This window comes from Amphiprion ocellaris, chromosome 6 (assembly GCF_022539595.1).
Source record: "Amphiprion ocellaris isolate individual 3 ecotype Okinawa chromosome 6, ASM2253959v1, whole genome shotgun sequence".
In the NCBI taxonomy this organism is placed as follows: domain Eukaryota; kingdom Metazoa; phylum Chordata; class Actinopteri; family Pomacentridae; genus Amphiprion; species Amphiprion ocellaris.
This window is the reverse complement of record NC_072771.1, coordinates 12,337,911-12,365,522: the sequence shown is the minus strand read 5'-3', so window position 1 is coordinate 12,365,522 and position 27,612 is coordinate 12,337,911. Positions and strand designations below refer to the sequence as shown.

Here is a 27,612-nt window from a genome sequence, read left to right as displayed (position 1 = left end):
TCAAAATTTGAGTAAAATGCCACAATATTTGACCAAAATGTCTCAAAACCTTTGACCAAATTACAAAAAAATACCCAAAATTACTAAAAATTTGCCCAGAAACAAACTGTCCTAATAGACTCAAAACTGTCCAAAATGACAACAATTCATAAAACAACTCAGCAATTTCAACAAATTACACCAAACTTATTGTTTAACCAACATCAGTCCTGATTTTAAAAACCAAATATTCATTAATTTTCTGGATTTTAACCCTTTAAAGGTCAGTTTGTTGACTTTTTCATTGGTCCTGAAGTCTCTGAAGTGCTGCTGTTGTGATCACACCGAACCATCCATGCATGCATTAGTCCTCTGACACACACACACACACACACACACACACACACACACACACACACACACACACACACACACACACACACACACACACACACACACGTGCCCTATCACTGTCATTAATCAGCTAACAAACAAACACTAGCATCAGGAGAGCTACCAGAGAGACTAACGTTACGTTTCCTCACTTAAAAACAGAACAAACGTAGGATACTGTAGTGACTTACCTGCTGTTGAGCTCCTTCATCCTCATCGGCGACTCCAACGTGTTTCTGTTTCAGGTGCTGCATCATCATCGTGGTACTCCCGTACATCATATCACTTTTGTAAAGCTTGCATGTTACGCATGTTTTTTGAAGCGTGAAATGCTGCCACACTTTTCAGGATTTCGGTCTGACTGTTTTCTCCGTGTCGGTCATGTTTGGTTAAAATTACTCTGAATTTACTTTCGCTTTGCCGCCACCTCACTCTGTTCAACTCGCTCTACAGGTGGAGTTATTTTAAAAAAACAAACTTTATTTCAGTCAGCCAGCATTGACAAAGCTCTGCCGGTGAAGTAGACGCTCTGCGACATGGCGAGTGACCCACGAATCGCGTGACACAACGAATCGATAATGAAATTCGTTGCCAACGCTTTTAATAATCGATTATTATCGATTTTATCGATTCGTTGTTGCAGCCCTAGTTGAGAGGCTGTGGCAGTCTGCATCATTGCATTGCTCATTTTCCTTTTTGAACTAGATTTGTTTACAGTCCCAAATATGTAGTATATTGTCAGCCTTATCTATACAAAATATAGCTAAATATTTAGCTTCAGTTTATGTCTTTTGCTCCGATCATCCAAAACAACTAAACTAAAAATTGCTTAAAAACAAGTTTAGGTCCTGATTAAATCCTGATTTTCCCAGATTTTTACAGTTTATATTAGCGAATTTCTTACCAGAGGTACTTGAGTCATTGCTTAATTCATCAGTCTTTCATCTGCATAGTGCTTATACAGTGGCTCTGGTGTGAGCATCCATCTGAGTGTTTGTTCCAAATTGCAACTGGATGCTTGTCATGTGTTGCAGGAGTTAATTGGGGCTCAGCGACGCTCTGGTTCCTGGCTCACACACCATTTCCTTATGCTCATGTCAGACAGAGCCAACCTTCTCCTATATATATATTTGGACAAGGCACCTGCATCACATGGCAGGGCTGCCAAATCTCACAAATCAGGGGTGGGAGGTGCTGGGAGAGAGCGAGAGGCTCTTAATAAGCAGCCCAGGTATTTTGATGGTGGCCAGATTGGGGATGTAGATTGGAGGGCAGGAATTAAGTTGTGGCAGCACGATGCACCAACATCCGGAATGTGTGGAGATAGCAGCCGTGCAAAGACAGAATACCGTCACAAATTGACATGAATCACTTTCATTGTTGTTCTCTCTGTTTTCTTTTGGATAGAGTTGTTGTTGTGAGGTGTCAGTAAGTACCCAGCAGAGCTGCATGGCGTGGAAAAGTTGACTTAACTGTATAATTTTGTGTATGCCTGTCTGTTAACCAGCTGGTGCCTCGAAGAGTAATATCATGCTTGTTCATCCTGTTAAACACGAGGTGCTGGAGTAGAGTAGACACAGTAAAAAATATGTTTGTGAGGAAAAAAAATCTGCCCACACACAGCGTTCAAGCTGCCAACCTCTTAATACACCAACAAAATCTTCTTACTGTTGTATCCTTGTCATTGTGCTCGTGTTGGGAGCTTGACCTGCTGATGACTGGCTGATGATTTTGCATGGCTCAAGACTGTGTGTGAACATCAGCTTTAGCCACACCTTTAACAGAAGCCCACTGCACAGCTGAAAAGTGCTCTTAACTAATTAACAGAGCTTAGTCAAAAGCAGCACAGGTATTTCCTGCAGTATTCCAAGTATGCTCTTAAGTCATAAGCACATGACAGTTTTGTGCTTTGGATGGTATTTGCTTATATAAAAGATAAGACTATAGCTCTGGGCCAAAACGGACGTGCAGATACAAGTTCTTTAGGATCTAATATTGAGTCTTTTTGTGCTCCCATACACAGAGTTAAGAGGATTATGCATATTTACAGAGCAGGGGGAGATGTGATGTGAAAATTAATGGAAATGCACCTGGACTAGTAATCTGTGACTTGTATATTTTTAGCATCATGCTGAATAATGGTTTTGTTTTATGCAATTAAATACTTAAATTAAACATGATGTTGCAGCACATGCAGCTGATTCCTGACATGATGGCATTACTGTGTAGACCACTACTAATTTACTAAATGGATTGTCAGTTGAAGTCTACCACACTACTGACTGCATGTGTTCGGTTGGTAAACTGTGGATTAATTTTACAACACGTACTTTGTTGAGCATGTATTACATTCTATGTGAGAACACCTGAGATGCATATTTAAATGTGTTATCAGAGTTTAAGTGGATGTGGGTTTCGTGCTTTCTCTCTTTTGCTCCGCAGGTCCCTCTTCAGCTCATTGAGAGTGTGGAGTGTCGGGATATGTTCCAGCTTCACGTCACCTGTAAGGACTGCAAAGTTGTCAGGTATGATCAGTGAAACAATTTCTCCTTGTTATATATGGTTTGTATGAAACTTGATTTAAAGTCATGTTTTTTCATGTAAATGTGGAAAACGTGTGATGTTCTCTGCAAACCTTTTGATGTTACAGAAAACAATGAGTAACAGCAACAGTCAAAAAGCTACACAGTTAATTTGGAATTTTCCCATTGGAGTCTAGACACCAGGTTTAAGGTTTCTATAATCTTGACTAGCCAGTCCTATGTCTTCAGCGCTGTGTCAGTTCTGGAGAATGGTTTGGCTGCACCTCAACATCATTCTGCTATGGGGGAAAATGTTCTGGCTTGTTTCTTAGTTCTTCAAGCCAATCACAAATGTCTTGGGTTGTTCTTAGCCCAGGATGTATCAACGCTACTCAAGTACGCAAAATAGTGATAGAAACACTTCCAGTAAACTTTTACTTGTTTCATTTTTTTTGTTTGTTTTTAGTACCCACTGACTTTAATTTTGGCCTTTACTTTTGATCCCAGGTGTCAGTTCTCCACCTTTGAGCAGTGTCAGGAATGGTTGAAACGCCTGAATGTGGCAGTGCGCCCTCCCTCTCGCTTGGAAGACCTCTTCTCTTTTGCCTTTCACGCCTGGTGCATGGAGGTGTATGCTGGTGAGAAGGAGCAACATGGCGAGCTGTGCAGACCAGGTACCCTACTGTCTCCTACATGTCCTCACATAACCCCAACAGAATCTCTTCTCCACTCTGGTCTTATCGGACATCTCTGATTTCTCTGTAGGTGAACATGTGACTTCATGGTTCAAGAACGAAGTGGAGAGGATGGGCTTTGACACTCAAAACGCCTGGAGGATATCTGACATCAACAGCAAGTTCAGGTAAAAGCGCAGCTGTGTTGATTCCCCTCACTCCCAGCTAGAAGATGGATCCGTCCTTTGCTTTCATTGGCGAACATCACAAGTCAGTGTACGCATTAGACACCGGGTGGTTGTGTTATTGTACTCCATTGGTGCTGCGCCCTGGGCAGATAAGGGGCTAGTCCAGGATTAGGTGTCTGTAGACAGAGACTTTTGTTGAGCCATCACAGCTCTTTGGTGCTTTTTCTCCTTGTTTAACTTTGCTCTCTCTGCCCCTTCACCCTGCCAGGCTTTGCCCTAGCTATCCTCAGCAACTCCTCGTGCCAGCCTGGATCACTGACAAGGAGCTGGAAAATGTGGCAGCCTTCCGCTCCTGGAAGAGGTTTCCTGCTGTGGTTTATAGGTTGGTGTTTGTTTTTTCCAAACCAGACCGTTAACTTGTTCAATGCCATTCAGAAATGCAAAGTATGTCAAGGAAATTTACTAAATGCACTTCTATCCTCTCTTTTTTTCACTGACTTAACTCATATTAAGACTTAACTCAAGTCGGGTTGTGGTTCTTGTGTTGCTTTGATCTTTCATTTTGGAAAACTACTCTAACCAAAAATGCCAACTTTGTATGCTAGTTGAGAGCGTCACAGCACCTGAAATAAATATATGACAATGGTTTTCCCAATGGCTATAAAATTGCTTAAGCCACTGGTTTCCAATCTTTTTGGCTTATGAAAATGAAACAAGGTATGATTTTGAAGCTTTAGAGATCAGATAAGTTGTGAGCAGTTCTACAGAACCACATTTCATTATTAGATGTTTTATTTGATTATTTGAGACACTAAATGACTGGTTAAATATTTTATTTTTTTAACAAATCAATCTCAAACAGTTTTGATATATAGACAGATGACAAATTAGCGGAGGAGCCATCATATATTCTAAATAAGATGTTAGGTCAGCACATGGCACCAAATCAGCACAGTGTACTTTGGCATTGATTCTTGGAAGTCCTTTGAACTTTGCTGGAGGGATGACCAACATTCTTCCAAAAGATATTCCGTCATTTGGTGTGGGTTAAAATCTATTTACTGGGGAAGTCATAGCATATAAGTCACATCATGTTCATACTCATAAAACCATTCAGTGAGCCCTCATGCCCTGTGGATCAGAGAAAGCACTCCCATCAGGATAGAAATATTTTATCATAGGATAAAGGTGAGCATTCAGAGCAAATTTATACTGATTTGCAATGACTTTTCGCTCTCAGTGAGCAAGTGGACCCAAACCACCAGTGCTCCCCACAACATAACGGGGTCACCAGATCCACTCACTGTGGGGTCCAGGGCTCAGATATTTAAAAAAAAGTCTTTCACCCATATGTATGTTACATGTTTTCTAAGCACAAAGTAAAATTCACATGTGCCAGCCTCTTAAATTAGAATATGTGCTGGCCTGCTTAATATAATAGTAAGCTAAATACTTAGAGGCAGTTTGTGAATTGTGACCTCAACAAATTGCGATGACCAGTTTCACAATTTTTTTAATGTTATTCCAGAGTAATTGATAATTAATAATATTATAATGTGCAAGAGAAATGAATAACTGATGTGTTGTCTCTTCTCTAGAACATAGGCTGTATCTCTGCTTTACTGTAGGGCATGTACTGTAGATAGCAGTGAATTCCATTTTCTTCCAATAGTAAGATTAGAGCCCAGATAAAATAAACAGCATTGACTCTTCAAAACACGGTGGGCTAATAATGTGGCGCTCTGGCTAACTTCTGCCTGGTTGATTCTCACATAGGCACCTGAGCACAGGGGCTGTTATCGCCCGCTGTGGCCAGCCAGAGGTCAGCTGGTGGGGCTGGAGGAATGCCGATGATGAACACCTGGTCCAGTCCATTGCCAAGGCCTGTGCTGTGGACAGCAGCTCCCGCAAACATCTCTCCAACGGCAACTACACCAATGGCTCTGACCTTCCTGATACTGATTTTGGTAAGAGATGGCAGGCTGCTTCACTCAGTTACTTGGTGTATATGCTCACACACAAACACACGCTTCCAGCTGAATGCACACCTACCACTGTGCACAGACATTTCCACTTTGAGGTTTGGCTATCTACATGAATTTGCAGCAGACAGTGTTTTGCAATCTGACCTGTTAGGACATGTCTGAAACAGCAGGCTTACACAAATACACAGACATAGTAACCTCGTTCGTTAAATGTTGATGGTATGTTGCTTTCATGATGTGCCTCAATGCATCTTACTCACATTATTTATCATATTTATTTGCAGTTTTTGATCATAATAATGATCTCAACAAAACCTCCAGGGCAAGTTTTCCATATATTCTGAGTTGTAGCTTTTTTTTGTATGTCTCTCTGTCAGAATCCTCCATGACCAACAGCTCAGAGGTGGAGACACTGGCCATCCAGCCCCACAAGTTACTGATTCTGGATGCCAGGTCCTACGCTGCTGCTGTGGCTAACAGGGCCAAGGGAGGAGGCTGTGAATGCCCAGGTAGCACTTGTCCACTCAGTTTCTGGTTACAAGCAGAATTAGGTCGATGTGTGCTGTGAATTCAGGAGCTCAGTACACTGCAAATGTGATTGTTCTCAGTGCTAAATTTAAAACCCACCACCAGTTTTTGTTTTGTCAATTTTTTCACAATTGTTGTCCTCCTGTACCAGAGTACTATCCCAACTGTGAGGTGGTATTCATGGGAATGGCGAACATCCACTCCATCCGCAAGAGTTTCCAGTCTCTGCGTTTCCTCTGCACTCAGATGCCTGATCCAGCCAAGTATGTTTTTTGATGCCTCCAGCAGTGCCTCCCTAGTTATAACTCTGAAACCCTGCAGGCTAAAATTATTAAACTCAAAGCTCCCAAGCTTTGCCGTAGTAACTGGAGATAACTAGTAATCACAGCTGTGTTTTGGCCTTGGCCATACATCTGTGCCTGATTTAGAAAGCCTGGCCCAACCCCAAGTAGAGGATCTCTTTCCATCTGCACTCCAAAACCTGATGCTACAATGATTTGTAATTGAATCGTGCTGGCTTAAGCGTACATTGTTGAATGTAGTTAGAAGATCAAATCAGAAGACAAAAACAGACTTCAAAAAATCCTCCTCACGGGCGCCCGGATAGCTCAATGGCTCAGCCTTTGCTGCATGTCTTCCCCCAACTCTTCTCCCTCCTTTCCTGTCTGTCTCCACTGCACCTATCCAATAAAGAATAAAAGACCAAAAAAAAAACCTTGGAAAAGAAAAAATCCACCTCACTCTGGATCCCAGCCCAACATGTTTATTTGGGTCATACAGTGTGTGCACATTTATGTTTGTGGGCTTCTTTATTTGACTATTACTTGGGGCCTTGGCACAGACTTTATTGTATTTTTGCTAAAAACAGCATATTACAACAATTTGTAATTATTAAGAACCTTAATGTAATTTGTATGAGAGTGCAAAGCATGGCTGCTGACAGACTTGTAAGCGTCAACATTTGAAAGTCAAAACTGTATCAAAGGCTCGTCTGTCATGGTTACAGACGCTCCAAGTTTATAGACAATAAAAATCACACAGTACTTAGAATAACAACCCAGATAAGATAAGACAAGTAAAATATTTACTCATAACTGATGTAGGTCAGAATGTATGCATGTAACCCACTGGTCATATAATGTTTTAAAGAATTACGTGACCCTTCACCAAACAGTAATTTGCTGAACTTTACAAAAACACAAGGAATTTATAGCTGCATTATTCATTTTAGCCACTATGAGGCAGAAAAACACCCAAACAACACAACTGCCACCATATCTCCAGCTTGTACAGGTATTGTAAATGTGTTAGCAATCAGTTGCCAGCTTTCATATCCAGCTGATAGATACACTGTCATTCATTTGTAGTACTGCAGTTGACAAAAATGTCTAATATTTGTTCTTCTTTAGCTCTGTTTTGATCTCAAGAGTTGATGGAGAGCATCTGTAGCATTTTACCTGCTAGCTGTTACCTTTGCATCTTTATTGTTTGGTGCTGTGTAGGTCATGCGCACTTGGTTTAGCAGAGCATGCTTACTTGAAGTGGTTGGTTGTAGCCACTATTTTTTAAACACAATGTACACTTTGAAATCAATGCAAATGATTAGAAAGGGTTGCATGATCAGCTTATTGATAACTTGAGTAACTTCATAGGATTTTTGCCCTTTGTGTTCCCTTAAGTTGGTCATCCTTTGATCAGAGCTATGATATGTGGATGCTCCATGATATATGCTGGTCCTCATATAATGTGTATTATCATTTTGTGTTTGACATGTATAAATCCTCTGATGTTTTTGTTCTATTGCTATTGCTGTTTGCAGCTGGCTTTCTGCACTGGAGAGCACCAAGTGGCTACAGCACCTGTCCCTGCTGCTGAAGGCGGCTCTGCTGGTGGTCAACGCTGTGGACCGGGACCACAGACCCGTTCTGGTGCACTGCTCTGACGGCTGGGACCGCACACCTCAGATTGTTGCTTTGTCCAAGCTACTGTTGGACCCTTACTATCGCACTATTGAGGTACAGAACAGACTTTTTTTTTTTTGGGGGGGGGGCAGCAGCTATAATTTAAGGATTTGATTGAATCTGAGATCTTAAAATGTCTTTTTGCAGGGCTTCCAGGTTTTGGTGGAGACAGAATGGCTTGACTTTGGCCATAAATTTGCTGACCGCTGTGGCCACGGGGAAAACTCAGAGGATCTAAACGAACGTTGCCCTGTCTTCCTGCAGTGGCTGGACTGTGTTCACCAGCTGCAGAGGCAATTCCCATGCTCCTTTGAGTTTAATGAGGCCTTCCTGGTATGTATAATTTTGGTGGTTGAAGTGTGATTGTGCTCACATCCTTAGAGTTGGCACTTCAGAGGGTTTTCATGTACAGAAGTGGAAAGGACACACCTCTCATTTAAGTGTATTCACGTTCAGTTCCCGGTTTTGAGACCTCATGGGTGTGTTCAGAAGTCAAACGAGGAAACTTCTTTTCATCTCTGCTCTTATCATGCCTGAAACTTGTATACAAGCCTGTACATGTTAGAGTGTGTGTGTGTGTTTTCACAGGTGAAACTGGTGCAGCACACCTACTCCTGTCTGTTCGGCACCTTCCTGTGTAACAGTGGTAAGGAGAGAGAGGATCGCCATGTTCAGGAGAGGACCTGCTCAGTCTGGTCACTGCTCAGACCAGCCAACCGCACACTGAGGAACATGTTGTACTCCTCCCACTCCGAGATCGTACGTCTGTCATGCTCCTTTAGTCATTAGGAAGCAGAGCACTGCTAGTTGTTCAGATTTTAAATTTAAAATGCCTAAACTTTAAAGCAGTTAACAATTTCTGAAGCATAAATTAAATTTGTTTTTTTTTTTTAACAAAGCTGAATAAAGCCAAGCATGGCTAAGCATTGAAAGAAGTTTATTAATGATTTTGTCCAGCCTGAAACCGTGGCCTTCCTTTGGCCTGAATTACTTTATATTCCAGACAGCATGTCCTCAGTTGCAATGTAGGAAGGACATATATTTCACAAGGTTTCTTTAGATATATTGCTAAGTGTTGTAATTTACAACTTGATTTGAAGGTCCTTTTCACACCCTTCTGCGGATTGCATTTTTGTGGTTACTGTTGCTTTGTGTTTGCATTTTTTTTGTACCATAAATATTCTCTTCCTAGCTCAAGAGAAAAAAACTCTGTACTGTCAAATCTTACTCAAACTACCCTTTAGCAATTTGTTGTAGTTTTATTCTTTTGAAATTTACACTTTACAAATTTGCTTCCAGGAAATTTTGTTGCTATTGCTTGTAATTTTCCCATCTTTGATTGTATCTAGGGTTAAGTTTGCAGCTCTTGTTGCAGGTACTCCACCCAGTATGTCACGTACGGAACCTGATGCTGTGGACAGCGGTCTATTTGCCCAGTTCCTCCCCCACAACTCCTTCCGATGACTCCTGTGCCCCCTACCCTGTGCCTGGTGCAAATCCAGAAGATGCGCCCCTGGGCAGGTGAGCCTGGCGTGCTGGCACCCGACACCCCCCCCCCCCCATGTAAGATAAACACAGGTCAAGACTCCAACAGCCAGAGGGGTCCAGCCTTTCAACTCCTCTGCTTTGACACTTTAGTCTGCTCAAGCCTTCACACTCACAGATGGCTGTTTTATGCTCTGCTTATCTCGAGTCTCATGACAGTCATAACATGAGGGAGCAACAGGAAGTTAATGTTGACAAAGTTTATGATGTCTAGCTGAGTTAAAGAGACAAAATCTGAATGCTTCTCTTTCATTATGTTTGTGTTGCATTTTTCTTGTTTTGATGAAGCTGACAGGATTGACTTGTGAACTAAACATTTTGTAATTATGTGTATAGCTTCAAATTCAATCACAGGGTGTCAAACATGCTGAGTCATTGTTGAGTGTCGAAATACTGTTTCTGTGCATAATTGTTCTCTCATTTCCTGTGCAGACGTACGAAGACTCGCTCTTTTGACAACTTGCCCAGTGCATGTGAGCTGGGAAGCTCGCTGGCTCCCAACCGCCGCTCCAGTGACCCGAGCCTCAATGAGAAGTGGCAGGACCACCGACGCTCTCTGGAGCTCAACATGGCAGTGGGGCCCGAGGGAGGGGGGAACCAGGATCAGGAGGCGCAGCCTAATGGAGTCGGGCCTTATCCAGATGAACCAGACTCTGAACTGGATGACAGCCCACAGTCCCAGGGCTTGCAGGCTGAACTCAGACAGGAGGCTTCTATGAATCCTGCAGGAGAGGAAGCAGAGGAGGCGGAGCTCTCTGTGGCGGTGGGTGTGGCCGAGGGCCAAATGGAGAACATTCTTCAGGAAGCCACGAAGGAAGAGGCAGGAGCCGATGCTCAGAGAGAGGGAAGTGCTACTTTCGCTCATGTTGTCTCTGCTGGTGACACAGAGATGGAGATGGAAGCAAAAGTTGAGGAGGAGCATCAGTTGGCAAATGCCAATGGGACTGAGATCCAGAGAGAAATATTTACGAATGGTCACCATCCAGAAAATGAGGACGATGGTGACTCACCCACTCTGCCCACACAGAAGGAAGATGAACTGGATCAACAGGCAGCTGAGGAGACTCAGAAATCAGAAGATGTAGTGAAGCAGAATGTAGAGAACTCTTCTGTACAAGAGGAGCTTGCACATGGACCCAGTGAGTCTGGCTCAGGTGAGCCAGAGCAGCCTGCAGCCCATAGAACTATAACTAATGGCTTTGTGGACAGGTCACCTGAAGAGCCAGGCATGGATGAGGAGAACTCTCCAGACTCTGAATCTGACCATGGTGTGTCTGAGCCAGTGGAACAGGTGGATAAGAGGGCCTCCCTGATGGAGAGCTCCACAGAGACTTTAACTGAGGAAGCCTGCAGCAGGCTGGAGCTTCCAGCACAGCCGCCTGTTTGTCTGAACCGGCAACCCTGCAGTGACAGCAGGAGCCAGGTCCCCTGCTCCAGAAAGGAGAAGGGGCTGGAGACAGGTGAGCACAGCTTTATCAGAACTTTAAATGGGGGCTGCAAGCGACCCTCTGTCAGTGCCTTTCAGTGTCCGAGTGCTGACTTTAGCAGGGATGGGCTTTGTAATGGTGACAGCACAGATGGGGATCCCTGCGGAGGACCTCACTGGGCCAAAGGGAACGGGGAACGGGCCCCTCTGAGTAGACAGGTATCCCTAGCAAGCTGCAACTCCCTGATTCTCCACCCGCGGGGCAGCTGCTCTCAGCACCGGTGGTGCCATGCCCTGCATGGCCGTGTAGCCATCAGCCCGGAGCAGCCGTCCCGTAGCCACTTGGATGACGACGGGCTGACCCTTCACACAGATGCCATCCAGCAAAGGCTGAGGCAGATTGAGGCCGGACACCAGATGGAGGTGGAGACTCTGAAGAAGCAGGTGCAGGAACTGTGGAGCCGCCTGGAGAATCAACAGCATCCCGGCTCTCACAGAATCAATGGAGACATGGGAGACGAAGTGGTAAGATACTAAAAGTCTGACCATCATGCTGAATGAACCTCTGATCTGCTTACTACCGAGATGTTTTTAGTAACAGTAATATCTTGGCCTGATGGCCTCAGCAACATTTGCTGGTTACAGTGAGCTTGATTGTGATCATCTTTGTCTTCCTCCATGCAGACCTCAATGACAGACTCGGAGTTCAACCAAGACCCAAACTGTTTGTCGCGCTGCAGCACAGAGCTCTTTTCTGAGGCCAGCTGGGAGCAGGTGGACAAGCAGGACACTGAGGTGAGTAGAAATGCTGACCTAAATATATTTAGCATGGATGGAGGGAACAAAGTTTTCAAAGCAGAGATGGTACTTGTTATTAATTCATATTTCTTCATTTCAAAAAAGGCGGATGATGTTTGTTGGTCTGTAGATGAGAGCTGTGAACTGACTGGTCTATATGTTGCAGGTCACCCGCTGGTACCCTGATCACTTGGCAGCCCAGTGTTACGGCTGTGAGAGCAGGTTCTGGCTCGCCACCAGGAAGCATCACTGCAGGTAAGTACTAATTTTTGTCAAGCTGCAGAATCTCAAACCTTCACTCGCTGTCAAACACTCCTCTCTGTCCTGTTGAGGTGTTTGATCTGTTTGAACGTGCTCCTCTCCGGTTCAGAATGAACTTCTTGTATTCTTGTACTTAGAGTGAGCCGAGGGGGCTTTCAGGTCACATTTGTCATTAGAATGATTCTCAGATTCATCGCATCGGGACCATTGATGATGGTATTTACTTTCTCTACCCATACAATACTCTGCTCATCAACTGAGTTTCCTAAGGCTTTCATTTTTCAAAACTTTCCCTGACTTCCACCAGAGAAAGGCTCATTCCCAATTATTATAAATAATTTGCTCTAAAATTAATTTCAGTGTATTGTCCAGCCTGCTGTGTGCTGCATATTTGAAAAGGAGTATCTCTGACTAGCAAATATGTTGAATATGATCTGATCTCAATGTATCCTAACTGTTCTTGGGTGTGTGTCATAGCAGTACTCACCAATGTCCACTATTAGGTTACACTAGCGGCATTTTAGTGCTAAGTTGAACTTTACCTTCCTGTTCTCTCTCAGTACTACACTTGTATGAAGTAGTGGGACATGCAAGAGACAAACTTTTAAAAAAAAAAAAAAAAACATGGTCCAAACTAATCTAACCAAGAGCCCCTGGATGCAGACAATATGTGGATCTTCACAGTTGACAGGAAATTGTTTGTCCTCAGTGGAATTTGGCCTTTGTGTAGCATTTTGTTATTGTTTTTTGTTTGTTCTCTTGGATTTGAATTAAAGTCAGTTGACTCTCTTTAAAGCCTTATGCAATATTTTTAATTGGGTTTGCAGTTAGGACAGATTTTTAAAACTAATTCAACAAGTTTGAAAAAATTCAACAGTTCTTTTCAATGTTTTATGTAAGGCTTCAATCTAATTTATTTTTCAAACATTTTATTAAACTATGTGAATAGGTTATACCTAACTGGATGACCCTGTGAGCTGCTGATAGAAGTTGGTGACTCTTTGCATTCTAACTATGTTCTCTGTTTTCAAAATCAAAATGATATGAGTTCTTTTGTTAAGCTTTTGTGTTTGGAGTCAAAATGTTCAGGAATTTAAATCTACAAAAAAAGAATGAATAGCTGAAATGACTTCAGGACATAAGCAAGCAACATATAGTTCTGAATCTGAATACTTCAGTTACTATTGGGTGAGAAGTGTCTTCCTCTGGCTGTGGTGACCTCTGCCCTGCACTGCTTTTGTTCTTTGGCCTCCAGAATTTGGAAGGTAATCTGAAAAACAGTTAGCAAATGATCCAATCATTTGCTGTAACTCAGTAACACACACAGCAGCTTTAGGAGCTAGTTTCCTGAACAGTGATTCAGCCAGCAGGCCCTTTAATCATGGAGTTAGTTGTGCTAATAGTCAGGCTGGCATTAGCTGCATGTTGCACTGCAGCTTTAAGAGTACAGTTTGTACTCAGCAGTACGATATCTGTTTTAAACTTATTTAAAGTCAGATTTCATTTAATGTGTACAAATATTTTTCAAACCTATACCAACACTTGATGGATTTAATCGATATATCCAAATTTGATAGAAAACACTGAATAAAACCTTAGAAAAGCTGAAGAACTGTTTAAAAGATCCTTAGTCTGCACCACTCTCCTGTAAAGTCCTCCTCTCTTCTCCATGTGTAGAATGACACACGCAATGCAGATGTTGACGTAGAAAAACAACATGAAAAAAACTTCCACTGCTGAGATCATGTGATATCCTGTTAACTGTGGACTATCTTGTCTGTATCCATTTCCTTCTTGAATGTAGCAAACCCAAGATATCAGATTTTTAGGCTGTAGTACGGCTCTAAAAATGCAAATTGCCACATATCCCATAGTACTGCTTGTTTTTTCTCTTTATTATATCCTCCTTGCCTGGTAAACATGCACACAGGCAGTTTGTAGTGCAGTATTTCAGCTACGATTTTAAGTTAGTGGCTCAGCCTCTACAACAGTTGTCACAGCTTTAGGCATACTCTGTGACAAGTGTAAAGTGCTGCTTGACTTGGGGAATGGTTGATCGTTTGATTATTAACTTTGTTGAACAGACCTGCTGTGCCCACACATGGCTGTTGAGAAGGATCAAGAATTGTGAATTGTAGTTTTCTGTCTCATTCCATCAGCTGCTGGTATTTCCTCTGGTGTTATCATTCCCCCATATCACTGCTGTCCGCTGTCTGGACGTGTGTTTTAGAGTGGTGATGTTTTCCTCAATGTTCAGGTAGCTCTGATCCATATTCTGCCCCTCTCCTCCTCTACAGTGGCAGGGAGCCTGTCCAGGAGGTCTGGTGAGATCCGGCTCCCCTGTCCCAACCCACCCTCCACCTTCTTAACCTGGCATTGCTGCACCTTCCTCCTCCTAATCCTAATCCTAACCCCAGCCAACCCCTTCCCCAACTCACCTGCTGCATCGGGGTTCATTCTGTTTAGCAACTTCTTAGGGAAATCGCTCTTCATTTCTGAGATTTTGTTGACTTACGTTTACGTCCTGCAGCGGCAGTGTGTTTCCATTCAGCAGTTTTTAATTGGCTGTGACTGTGAGCACGGTGCTGTCAGTGCTGTGGTTGGTCGAGGGCTGATTATTTCATATTGAAAATTTAAATCTGGACAACAATATGGATCCTCCTCCTACCAAAGCACCATATCAGCACCCTGCCCCCCACCCACCCACCCACCCACCCACAACACATAACCTGGCAGCATGCTGCCCTGAACCAGCCCCCTGCATCTCACCCCCCAGCAGCACAGCATGGTGTCGGGGGCCACTGAGTCCAACTGGTGGTGCAAAATGCTGCAGTGTCAGAGAGAATTAGATGTTGTTTTTATATTATTTTTGCTCAGGGTGAGTACAGGCAGGTACGAGGAACCAGTTTCTGTGTCATTGTGTGAGCATGGCCTTACATCTGAATCAGAGCATGGGTATTTGAAGCCTCCAGTGTGACCTGCCTTCTTGTCCAGTGGTGGTGTTTTTATGAGCTGAATAATCAAGTTATCACTACTGTGTGTTGGAGCACTTCTGCTAAGCTGGCATGCAGTGAAACATCACAGTAGGGTTGAATTGTAAACATGATGATTGGGGTTTGCTCACAACTCTCATTCCTTTTTTCCACCTGGTTCATCCTGCGTCACAAATGGCCAAGTTTGAATTAGTCACATTTTTACGTCAGATTCGTGCTTTTCAGGTTTTATTTTGTAATCTGTGATTAAATACCGATTAATTTTAGTAAAGGCAACATAATAAGTGCTGAGATTTTAATGATATGCTGGTTATTAGCAACAATATTGACAAGTACTGACAAAAACACTTTACAATCACAAAGTAAGAAATATGGAAATTACTGAGAGATTGACATTTCAGATTATTTGTTTGCAGAAATGTGGAATCTCACTTTCCTTCTTCTTAAACTTTTAGCAGAATAATCACCCAGAAACCTATTTAAATTAGCCTTGTCCTCTTTTATAATGGAGATTGATTGTAAAGATGAAATAAAATGACTAGTTTCCGGCAAAATGTAACTTAACCCTCTGAACCCTGAGCAGTGTTTTGTTCCTGTCATGTTTTTTTTTTTCACTGTGAACTCATTTTACGCTGCAATATACAGCTCTATGGAAACAGCACAACTGTGAATAGAAGGAGAGAGAGCTCAAAAACGTTTGTTGTGCTGTAAGAAAAAAGTATAATGCGATAAATCATTGAAAAGGCTAAAATGGAAACTTTCAGTTGCATCATTTATTTCATTCACAGTAACTCAAACTAACTTTTGGATTTGCTGTATTCTCTTGTTTTTCTCGCCTAATGGAATAGCTAGTAGATAATTATGCAGGTCTTGATTTATGTTTTCTTGTAAAATCATAATTATATCAACATTATTATGTATAGTCTCTAAGGAAAATAATAATTTGAATTAATATATGTAGTTTTACCTTGAACAGTCGTAAAAAATAATCATTCAGGTAACAGTCAGGGAGCCGAAAGTGATGCATGTTGAGCTGACAGGAACTCCAGCTCTGAATAAATTAACATCCCGACTTGTGTCAAATCATCACCACTAAAAACATTCAAATCAAGCAAATCCCGTTTTGAAAGTATAATGAACAGGGCGTAAACTGTAATTTTAACACGATCTGCCAAGGAGACGCATGGTGAACAGAGGTGGAAAGAGGCTCTGTCAGACCCCCCCATTGACCTCTGTGTATCCCCACAGGAACTGCGGTAATGTGTTCTGTGCCAGCTGTTGTGACCAGAAGATCCCAGTGCCAAGCCAGCAGCTGTTCGAGCCCAGCCGTGTCTGTAAGACCTGCTACGGCAGCCTCCAGCTCAGCTCAGCCCCTCTGGACCTGGAGCTGGAGAAACCCATCACAGCCAGCTCCAACTGAGGTTCAGAGTAGCGGGACGGAGGGGAGCCGGGCTGAGCCGCAAGCCGCTGACAGGCGCACTGCTGAAGAGCGCAGGAGCTACACAGAATGTCACATGTACTTTGTGTGTGTGTGTGCTGCAAATATGGAATTTAATGTGTATGTATGGAAGGTGATGTGTTGGTGAGATGCCGAGCGCTCTAAACAGTGGGTGTGCACAGGAGTGGGTGGTGTGTAAGAGAGTGGCCACACTGAGGCTTTGTGGCAGTAATGAACTGCACTCAGAGAGGACTCCACAGAAGAGTGAGAATGGACATCCTGGTACCTTGAACCAGGCAGGCAGAGAAGGTCGTCTCACTGTGTTTGCTGAAGTCTCCTGGAACACTTTGGTCTATTGAATCTTTTCGCTGCTCATCAAGGTTCCTCATCAGACCTCTCAGTACCATCATCTCCCAACCTGGAGGCTGTAACATCAGGATTGACGAGGAAGCAATCATGAGACTGTCCCTCAGCATTAGAGACGTCCAGATACTGAGCTGAAGCTCACAAATGCTGTCAAGCAAAGCTTAAAGGGTCAGTTCATGCCAATAATTTAGAAATCATAGTTCATCATTTACCTCTTGTGATACCTACTAATGTATCTACATTTAATTTTTGTAGGTTCCTGCTGCCACCACAGTAATGAGTTGCATTAACTCTGCACTGTTATTTTCTCTATGCATCAGTCTGCAAGTCATGTTTTCAGTTAATCAGTTGATCTTTTTTCTGTGAAATGTGTCCATTATATTCAAACAGGCCAACACCAAGATACGATCACCTTCAAGTTCAGTAACAATAACAAGTCAGAATTTTTTACACTGCTGAAGAAAAGAGATGCATTTTTGCTTGACTGATTATCAGTTAATTTTCAGTTATGTGACTATTCAGTTATGAAATAACTAAGTGTTGTTTGTGGCTCAGAGCTCTAACAAATGACATTTGAAGTGGTGCTGCAGGGGTTTAGCATTACATACACAGCTGGGAGATTTTCAAAGATAGAATTAAACAAGAAATCTCAAAATGGAAGCAGTAGAGACTGCTGACTGCAGTGCAGTTCAACGTCCACAGAATGCAGGATTTTACATTTCCTGTGATGCAACTCAGCACTGCAAGTACTTTTTCCTGGTTGCCGCCCACATTGTTCAAACCTCTTGGCTTTCTGTCACAAGTTTGTGTTCTTTAGACCTGATGACATGACTGGAACTTGAGTTTATTCAGCTGTGCCCCCTAAAATCTGCCACATCTCCTTCCAGTAGACATCAACTGATAAGTTTTTTTCAGGTGATTAGTAGTAATCAAGGAGCTAGATAACCTATATTTGAAACCAGTGCATTTGCACTAAAACTGAATATCTTTGTGGCAAAATTCAGAATAACATCTCCAATGCAAAACTTCTTTACATACAACATTGCTCTACACTGGAGACTACTGATAGAAGCAGCCTCATCCGAACCAAAGTAGCACTTTTTCTAATTTATTAATTTTGTCCAGAATTGGTTTAAGAAATAATGATAACCATAATCACAAAAAAATCTGAATATCTGATCTGATTCAATTCTTACACCGTGTTATTATTACAGTGGGTTTTAGGTGAACTGACCCTTTAACATACTCTGGGCTGAACCTCAACTGAGTAGATTTGCATGCTTTGTTTGGTTATCAGCTTTTCATGCAGAAGGACACAAACATTTGCATGCATGTACACAAACTTTAAACAGCTCATTGATATAAAGTACAAAATATGAGTGGAAAAAAAATGAACCATAGATGGTGTTGGTTTTAAGTTTGAGTTCAGCTGAGATTCAACCCAGAGTGCAGGCAGGAGACCCTGGACTGTTTTTCTACCTTTATGTTAACAAAAATGCTGTTGGGATGTTTATAATGACTTTTTTTCCCCTCCAAATAACCTGGTTGTTTTCAGTACTTATCTTGACCACGGTGAGGAGAGTAAATTATGGTTTGCTTTTTAAATGCCCTTGTAAAAAGTCTTACAGCAGAACCAGTTAGAGAAAAGGCTTTAGACTATCCAACCCTTTAAGAGCCGACGGCCACTCGGCTCTTCCACACTGATAGACTGTTATTACTCGTCTGTTAGGAGTGGAAACTGATGTGCTGTGGCGTTGTCAGTTTGTGTCAGTCAGCAGACTAGCTGCAGGTTGTTTGTGCCCAACGTGAACTGACCGACTGTGTAATCTCGCCTGTTAGCTATACCTTCATGCCCTTCACTCACAGCAGCAGCTCCCTTTTTATTATTTTTCACCCAGCAGGCACTGGGAGCTGGAAGCCTCGCTCACTTTTCAGACCTCTGGTGGAAATCAGAAGTGGAGGTGTGAATTTCAATCCGTGGTCAAGTTCTAAAAGCAACTTAATGTCATTTGTTTTGATTACATTTTTAATTTCCACCTTGATTGGCTGAAACATGGAGGAGAGCAGCGGCAGCAGAAAAGGGCTTTTGGTCTAAAAGTCTGTAACTCCATATGAAATCTGTTAGAGACGCTTCACTGAGACGCCCACTCTGCCTCATACCATTCAATGACCTCCTTGCACACACACTAATGCATTTTTTTGTAAAATAAATGAATAAAATAATATATTCAGATACCTATATAGCATTTAAGACAAATGTATAGAATCCTTGAATAGTGGCACACTTAATTAGTCACCAAAAACTTTTTTTTTTTTAAAATTTCCTTGTTAATTGCAGAAAAACTCAGTTTTGCAGCCTGTTGAAGATGACAGGTGTATTTTTTTTTTTCCCCTTTTTAATTTAGAAGCAGGGCGTCCTGTTCTGATGCTGCAGTGGTTTTCCCTTTTAAATGCGACCATTACCTGGATTTTATTTATAAAGGTTTTGTTGTTGAATTGCTGTCAAAAAATCCAGACAATTCAATTGCCACAGGATAATCAGTGTTTCTGAGACAGGGGAGGAGAGGTGATTCTGAACGGTGGCTGCAGCGACGCTTGTTATTTCAGGATATTTTGTACTAGCCAATCGCAGGGGAACGTGTGGATGTAATAATTACCTGAATATGAAGAGGGGATGGGGGTGAAAAGTCAGAGGTGTCATCTAGCATCAAAATGATAAAAAACTGAGTGTGTCTGTAGCTAATGAGATGTCTATGCACTGAGAGAACATTGGTCCAAAACAAGCAGCGTGAACCCAAAATAAAAGCCCACACACACAAGCATTACTCCAAACCCATCTACAAACACTACCTCTACTTTGTACCCACGCGCGCTCATGCACACACACACACACACACACTCACTGATTTTGTAGTTGCTGAGAGCTTTTCACATTTACATTGACAAGAATGGCCTTTTATTTTTATTATTGGAAATCAGTTTTTCCCCGTTAAGGGTACCACACACGAGCGTAGACTCGCTTCATAGTGATCGTTTTTGTTGTTGAGACTGCCAATCTTATTAATCCTTCTCCTCATCCAGCTTGTCATGACAACAGCGAGCCCACTTGTGCCAGATACTCGCTGTGGTTCGTCACACAGGATGACAAAATTCATACTATTGGAGGAAATGCATCAATTTATGTGATCTGTGATCGACAACGTGATACTATTGAATCATGTTGGAGCTGTTTTGCTGATCCTGATGCTTGCTGTTGGCTTTAAACATAGTGGCAGATGATTGAAGTGCTGTTTAAAGTGGTCAGAACAACAACAGGCGTGAAGTGTTTGTTTTTCTCACTGCCCTCCTGTGGAAGTGGTGTTTATTTGAACAGCTCAACCTTCAGTCTTTCAGTTAGGGAAAATAAGGAGAAGCTGTTTGACCCCTTAAAGGATGAGATTATGTCACTTCTGTAAATTTATGAATTTATAAAAACACTTGAAATAGCGATGCCATGGCAACATGACTAAGGCATTACCTTTAAAAACATTCTTTTTTTCATTTATTTTACTGGCATTAACTGAGCAGCAAATGTAAATTTAGTTCTGACTATAATCCAAATCTGTTGTCTCAACATGTAGAGATTTAAACTGGAATTAATTTTGAAAGAAAACGTTTGCCAACACTTTTAAAATACAGACCATCAGATGTCAGCAAAATACTGCAAATCTAAAAAGATGGCTAACTGAGATGTGCAATGCCCCTTTATGAGCGCTTTCACTCCCTGCAGACACACTGGCAGCATGACTTCTCACCACCATCACAGGCATGTGGGGCACCAAGCTTGTCTTGTTCAACAATCCATGAATGTGAATTGTCTAAAAGAGAAAAAAAAGGCTATTTTTTGCACATTAAGTAGACACTGCCACAGAGTGCATCAAAATAAAGCTGAAAACTGAAAGTGTGCTGTGCTGTTCAGTTCAGTATTGTGAGGAGTGTGATGAGAGCTGGCGCTGTGGAGGGTTCTGGCTGGATGTGTGTGGGAGGGTCTGCTAACGTGGGCATCACTTAACACACATGTTGCTGTGCTGTTTTTTCTTCCTCCCCCTCCCAAGAAGTTCTCTAGAATAAGTTGTATTTTTCTTCAGTCATGCTGACATGCTCTATCAGAGGCATCACTGCAACGGCCCAGTAATCACTTGACGTATGTGTGTATGTGTGTGTACATGTGAATGCATCAAGCATTGGTGTGTGTGTGTGTGTGTGTGTGTGTGTGTGTGTGTGTGTGTGTGTCTCTCTTTTGGCAGAGACTGGTGCCAAGCGGTTATATTACGGGTCTCTCACAAAGGGATCACTCGTGCTTTTGTTTGACTTTACTCTTTTTTTCCCCTCCCTTCTGTTTGATAAGCACTTTGAACTTTCTCATGTCTGTCAGAGGAGTGTGTAGCTGTACATAGCCATTTCCTGTAACAACAAGTGCCCCTTGTTCAGTCTGAATATTTTGTTTTGTTGGATTTACTTTAAAGAGCATTGCATTGTTGTAGAATTAAAGGAAAAATAAACTAGGTAAACCTACTGTGTTGTTTGCTAGCAGCACCTGATGCCTGCTCTCACTGACACAAGCTGACGTGTGGTGGAAAACCTGCTGCTGAAAACACAAAGAAGAACACAGACACTTCAATCATGTTTAATGCATGTACTGGTATACATCTCTAAAAATCAAGAAAATCTTAAGTTACCGTCTAACATCAATGTCTACTTATTGAATGCAAATTCAAGTGAATACATGACAGAAAAGAACAACCAAGAGAAAGAATCAAGATCGAAAAGCGACGAGTGCTGCTCTAAGTTAGTCATGCTCACTGATGTGATGAATGGAGGTGGTCTTACTGCCTCTAAAGAAACAATACTAAAGTGACAACCCCTGACAGTTACTAGACTTCATATCACTGCACAGAAACAGGACATCTGTACCATAATCAGCAGCAGCGGACTAAGAGCAAGCTGAGGCGGTGTCAGCCAGCCTAACTGCACAACGTCCAGGACCAGAGGCAGAGCTGCATGTCTCTTTATCTTAGGTTTGCAAAAAACAACACAAGGAACACTTTGAGCAAAACATTGCTTAATAATTGTTTTACAAAGTGTGGCCGGGCGACAACGGTCAATAAAGCAATCGTATGCAATTATATATCAAAGGCTATTTAGTCAGGAGGACCATACATTTGATCCAAAGAAAGAAGACTGGTCATGTAACAAGAAGGAGTTTTGAACTCCTGTTCAAATCCAATCTCATGTGCAAAGTTGCATCCTCCTTTCTCATCATGATTTATGTGAGTAATTAAATGTTGGCTTGATTCTCTGAACAGAGAAGAAACCGAACACGATACTTCAGATTCTAATGAAAGGTTGATACTCTATTTCTTAACCAGCGACATCATTAATCTCCCTGCAACATCTTTAGAAACTCATTTTTAAAAAAAATAGACATGGCTTCACCAGCCGACTATTCCCTTTATCTATAAAAACTCAGACAGCAATATTTACAACTTGGAGTATTTATTATAAAGTAGATTCTCTTCACGTAGATCAGTGTAGGCTCTCGGCCACCAAATCTACTGCAGGATAACCCTCATGAAAGCACGAGTCAGAAAAGAGGATTGTCACAGGAGACGTCTCCCATTTCAGGTTTGTGTGTTGTTGAACGAGGAACTGAGGCTGCTCTATGTACAGGCAATGGGGCTTGACGGTTAGCCTGAGTGATGTGTTGCTGTGTGTGTTTGTGTGCTTGCACTGAGAGGAAAGTCAGGGTTTCCCATTGGTTCTCTTCAGTCTCCAGTTCAGGAGCAGAGCAGCTGGATTCACACTGACGACTGATCCCACACCTGCAAGTCAAGTACAATTTAAAAAAAAAAAAAAAAATTCAGTTTGGATGTGCACTTTAGTTTTACATGAGTAATTAGTGCACTTGGGAACAATTTTCAGGGCTGATAAATACACTTTTGTTCTGATGAATATTTACAGCAATAGGACACTGAGTTGTAGTCAAATAACCTACGATGTACATGTTGATTGTAATGAAGGAACAACGGTAAGAATTCATGTATTTGCTAGTTTTGTGCACAGCAACAGTAGAGGACTAAAATATACTGTATCAGGCTACAGCAACAGTATTTACTAATAGCAAAAAAAAGCCTACATTATTCTTTAAACGATTTCACTGAAATTTTGTGGAAGCTTGCTGGTCGCTTTGAGAGACTACATTTTTGGCACACTTGTATCAAGTGCAGGTTCAGAGAGAGGTAAGGAAAAAGATCCCAGATAATAAACTTCCATTATCCACTGTGTAGAAGCTTAATCTTAAAAGTAACAGAAGCTATCAGATACATGTAGTGGAGTGGAGGTATAAAGTGGCATAAAATGGAAATACTTAAGTAGTAAACAAAAAGTGGAAATACTTTAAAAAATGTTGCTGCAGCAGGAAAAGGGCAGCTTTGTATTACGGGTTAATGAAAAATGAAGGACCAATATCTGTCAACATATCCAAGATGCAGAAGACTCAATAAATATTAGAATATTTTTGGTAGCAGAGCTAATGTTTGTTTTTGATACTTCGTATTTATTCGTTATCAATATGTAATTTAAATCAAATCGATTTAATCATAATCAGTGTATACTGTTTTGTCTTAATATTTCATGTTAGAACTATGATAATATTGACTGTCATTGATTGTTGTTATTTTAGCCATTTTTGATTCATTTTGTTTTCCCCTTATGTTTTACTGCTGTTTTTTTGCTCCTTGCACACATTTCTTTTGTTTTCCACTTTCATGCTTTGCTATTGTTTCCACTTTTAAGAGTCAAGAAAGATAAATGAGGGGGTCACAGCTGATTACCATGGTAAAAAAGAAGAAGCAAAAAACATTACAGCTACACGTGGTATTGTGCACAGCACCAGGACACCTCTTCATACCTTGTTAACGGGGGCGAGCTGTGTTCGGACAGACCCAGCATGGAGTCGGGTGCTGTCCCCAAATCTCCCAGGAGACCTCTCCCTGCGGCTGTCCAGCACCCTGCCAGGTGACTTCTCTCTGTCCAGAGGCCGGGCAGGAGACTTGTCTCTTCTGAACTCTGTGCGGCCCTCCCGGTAACGATGTGGGGTGCTGGGCTCCCGATGCAGACCGTCATGACTGCCGGGGCCGGAGGTCAAACGCTTGGAGATGTGCTCAGTGTAGGTGGGCGGCCCTCTCTTACTGGGACTACTGTAGACACAACAGCAGAGCGACAGCTTCCATCAGCGTCTGACAGTGTGATCAGGAAAATCATCTCTTTCATAGGGGAGGCACATTTTATATTTTTACAGCAGATGGCACTGTTAGCATATCTGAAAAAATAAGCAAACCTAGTGGTTTAAATGTCCCCCTGTGATTCTGCATAGATAGCTCAGATGCATTTTTCCTTAAGTGTTTTTTAGTGGTTTTATTTTGAATGCTTGTATGTCTGCGCTAATCACTAGTATTACTAGTCGTAATAAAATTCTGCTGTTTCTTTTGCCGTTGCAGCTAGAAGATCCCCGGTTCACCTCTCAGCTTTCCCGGGATCTTTCTGCATGGAGTTTGCATGTTCTCCCTGTGCATGTGTGGGTTTTCTCTGGGCTGTCTGGCTTCCTTCCACAGTCCAAAAACATGTCCAGGTTAATTGGTATCTCTAAATTGTCTGTAGGTATGAATGTGAGTGTGATTGTTTGTCTCTATGTGTAGCCCTGTGATAGACTGGTGACCTGTCCAGGTGTCCCCTGCCTTGAAGTCACCTGATAGACTCCATCCCTCCCACGACCCTAATGACGATTAAGCGGTGTATAGATAATGGATCGATATTTCTTTTGCTGTGTTTTTTGTACAAACAGGACAGAGTGACCTGACCCTCGGCTGGAGCCGGTCCTCTGCAGCTCTCCGGACTCTCTGATCAGACTTCCCTTGCAGCAGATGACCCGCAGTTTGTTCTGGTAGGAGGAGGCCAAGTAAATAGCCCCAGAGGAGATGGCTGGGCCCAAGTACCGAGGGTTTGGAATGTCTAGGTGGGCCAGCACTGTAGGACTGGAGACAACGACAATTATGTGGAAAATAAAGCAAACAAGCAAAATGAAGAGATCAAAATGTGATACAAAATGTGTGGTCTTTCTCACCCCAGAGCAGCGTGTCCCTGAACCTCAATCACATCCAGGGAGTTGAAGTAGGTCACAAACAGGTAGGGCTCTCTGTAGGCTGCATCACAGGAGAACACAGAAGTATAATAATAATTATTATAAGTTTACTTAAACAGCCACTTTAAAAAGTAAGTCACAAAGTGCTCTATGAAGACATAAAAGCGAACACATAATTATCATTACTCACACTATTTATCTATTTAATCAAGCAGCAAAATGCAGGCACATGTCAGCTCCTCCACCAAAGGGGTGTGTGTGTGTGTGTGTGTGTGTGTGTGTGTGTGTGTGTGTGTGTGTGTGTGTGTGTGCGCGCGCGCGCTGCGCGCGTGTGTGTGTGTGTGTGTGTGTGTGTGTGTGTGTGTGTGTGTGTGTGTGTGTGTGTGTGTGTGTGTGTGTGGGTGAATGAGAAACACACTGTAAAGCCCTCGGTAACCTAAAGTTATACAAATGTGGACAATTTACCGAAAGACAGAGGCAGACGGCTCCACTTGATTTCCTCAGTGCGGCTTCTTCGCCCGTACGTGTCCACAAACACTCCAAACTCTGTCACACAAAAACAGCTTTTACTACACACCCTTTGTCATACACTTACACACATACTCCTCCACAGGACATGACAGGAGGAGTCTTGTGTGCAGACAGCAGTACTGGTGACACAGTACACAGTTACATATAAAGAGAACAATTACCACCATAATAAATACACACCTTTACTGGTCTTTATTTGTCTCACTGATAGGTTTGTACTTAGTTATCCTTCTATCCACAGCCACACTGTGGAGCATATCATCAGCTCCTGTTGTATACACAAAACAGACGCTCACCATGAAAACACAGAAGGTACTCCTCCTTCTGCATGCTGCTGGCAACCTGCATGATTGCAATGGGGAAACTGTGAGACGAGACTGCAAACACTGCAGAGGCCAGTGACACGTCGTTCTTGTCCAAGAATTCTGCAGTGGACGAAGCAGAGGACTGAGGTTAAACACAGTTTGTTTCTCTGTGCACAGTGATCCCAGTAGACATGATCCTGGATTAAATAAGTTACAACAATATTGTCAAACGCCCCGAAAATATGATCCTGGTAACTGGTGTATGACCCTGTTACCAACCTAAGTCCAGTAAAGACAAAAAGTACGTCCTTACCCTCGAGCACAAACTGCTTCATTTCGATCTCATAGAACTTGTTGGTGCCGATGATGATGCTGTAGCTGGTCAGATGGATGCAGCTGCACGGCTCCAGAGTTTCAATTTCCTGTGAGATAACGGATGTGAAGGTGAATAAGAGTGTAGCGTTTGCTTCTATTTAAAGTATGGCACATTTGGTACAAGGAGGCTTTATGATGATAAAGGGCCTCCACTTTTAAAATCTGTTATTTCCTTTATGTGGAAGAAACATTACAGTGTAGCCATGTACTGCTGCCATTGCTTCACCAGGAAGGAAGCACAGCTGATAGAACCTCAGCTCCACTGTACTGAACAAAGAGGGATACAGTTGTTCTTATTTTGTATTTCACACAACTCAAGCACCAAGATACAAATTTCCCCATTTTTCATATTTTCTTCAGCCATTTGACTTGACTTACATCTTCCTTTTTATTACATAATGTTCCCTCTACAGTACAGTGTGTATTCTGTCTTCCACTGTATGTGAAGAGCGTTTTAGAAATGGGATGCATGTAAGTCACAGCATTCTGTCTTTCAGATATTGGTCACTTTTATGTTAATGTTCCTCACAGCTTCATTCAGACATACTCACCACAATTACAGAGAACCACAATATGCACACAATATTTGTGATACATCAAGTGACTTATAATGCATAATAATGCATTAATAAAAAAAGAGTAAAAGACTACTTTACAAACAGCAAAATAAAAAAAATCCCTTCAGCTGTGTTGGAGCTCAGGACTCAGAGTCACAGTTTGTAAGCTGCTGAAGCATCTGATGTGATGATCTGATATGAGTTGCTTATCATATGGAACTTGGGATGTGTGAGTCATCACAATGGAATGTGTTATTCTGTTCCAGAAACCCAATGCAGTGTTTAGATAGGGGCTCCCACTCCAGGAGCTTGTTGGATGCAGCTCTTTAGGAGCTGTAGAGTGAAGGGAGGATGGTTGAAGATGCTCCCTGCTTCTTTATATGGTATGGAACAGAGCATAGGAGCTCGACTAGTGGGGGTCTTTGAGACCCACAGAGCTTTGGGCCTTGATTGGAGGAGGTATCCTGTACTTTGACTTCTAACAGAAACCAGATGTAATGACCTCCTACGTCACTAAACCTATAAAAGTAACCTGATTACTTTGTTCAAATGGGAGATTCATATTGGCTGGGAAACTCTCCACAGGCAGACCATGGTGCCTGTTCAGA

General features: G+C 42.2%; 2 protein-coding genes across 14 annotated transcripts in view; one reads left to right on the top strand and one right to left on the bottom strand.

Annotated features, from left to right (window-relative positions):
• Positions 1–21,611, top strand: part of mtmr3 (myotubularin related protein 3) — a 46,135-nt gene extending 24,524 nt beyond the window's left edge. Inside the window, exons 6-22 of one of the 5 annotated variants that reach the window (XM_035947192.2) lie at positions 1,780–1,800; positions 2,815–2,897; positions 3,402–3,568; positions 3,660–3,756; positions 4,025–4,138; positions 5,533–5,723; positions 6,119–6,250; positions 6,421–6,532; positions 8,089–8,284; positions 8,378–8,563; positions 8,819–8,989; positions 9,606–9,751; positions 10,208–11,726; positions 11,886–11,996; positions 12,166–12,254; positions 14,558–14,584; positions 16,502–21,611. In XM_035947192.2, the coding sequence (XP_035803085.1) occupies positions 1,780–1,800; positions 2,815–2,897; positions 3,402–3,568; positions 3,660–3,756; positions 4,025–4,138; positions 5,533–5,723; positions 6,119–6,250; positions 6,421–6,532; positions 8,089–8,284; positions 8,378–8,563; positions 8,819–8,989; positions 9,606–9,751; positions 10,208–11,726; positions 11,886–11,996; positions 12,166–12,254; positions 14,558–14,584; positions 16,502–16,673 (3,534 nt within the window). In that variant the 3' untranslated portion in view covers positions 16,674–21,611. The remainder of the gene's footprint in view (positions 1–1,779; positions 1,801–2,814; positions 2,898–3,401; positions 3,569–3,659; positions 3,757–4,024; positions 4,139–5,532; positions 5,724–6,118; positions 6,251–6,420; positions 6,533–8,088; positions 8,285–8,377; positions 8,564–8,818; positions 8,990–9,605; positions 9,752–10,207; positions 11,727–11,885; positions 11,997–12,165; positions 12,255–14,557; positions 14,585–16,501) is intronic. The other 4 variants (XM_055011564.1, XM_023268096.3, XM_035947193.2 and 1 more) reach the window with 4 other exon arrangements.
• A 96-nt stretch (positions 21,612–21,707) lies between these two features.
• Positions 21,708–27,612, bottom strand: part of LOC111567175 (citron Rho-interacting kinase) — a 54,927-nt gene continuing 49,022 nt past the window's right edge. For all 9 annotated transcript variants that reach the window (XM_035947186.2, XM_035947185.2, XM_035947187.2 and 6 more), the window contains 7 exons: positions 26,386–26,494; positions 26,064–26,192; positions 25,702–25,782; positions 25,219–25,297; positions 24,956–25,129; positions 24,007–24,295; positions 21,708–22,918 (listed from right to left, as the gene is read on the bottom strand). In XM_035947186.2, the coding sequence (XP_035803079.1) occupies positions 22,895–22,918; positions 24,007–24,295; positions 24,956–25,129; positions 25,219–25,297; positions 25,702–25,782; positions 26,064–26,192; positions 26,386–26,494 (885 nt within the window). In that variant the 3' untranslated portion in view covers positions 21,708–22,894. The remainder of the gene's footprint in view (positions 22,919–24,006; positions 24,296–24,955; positions 25,130–25,218; positions 25,298–25,701; positions 25,783–26,063; positions 26,193–26,385; positions 26,495–27,612) is intronic.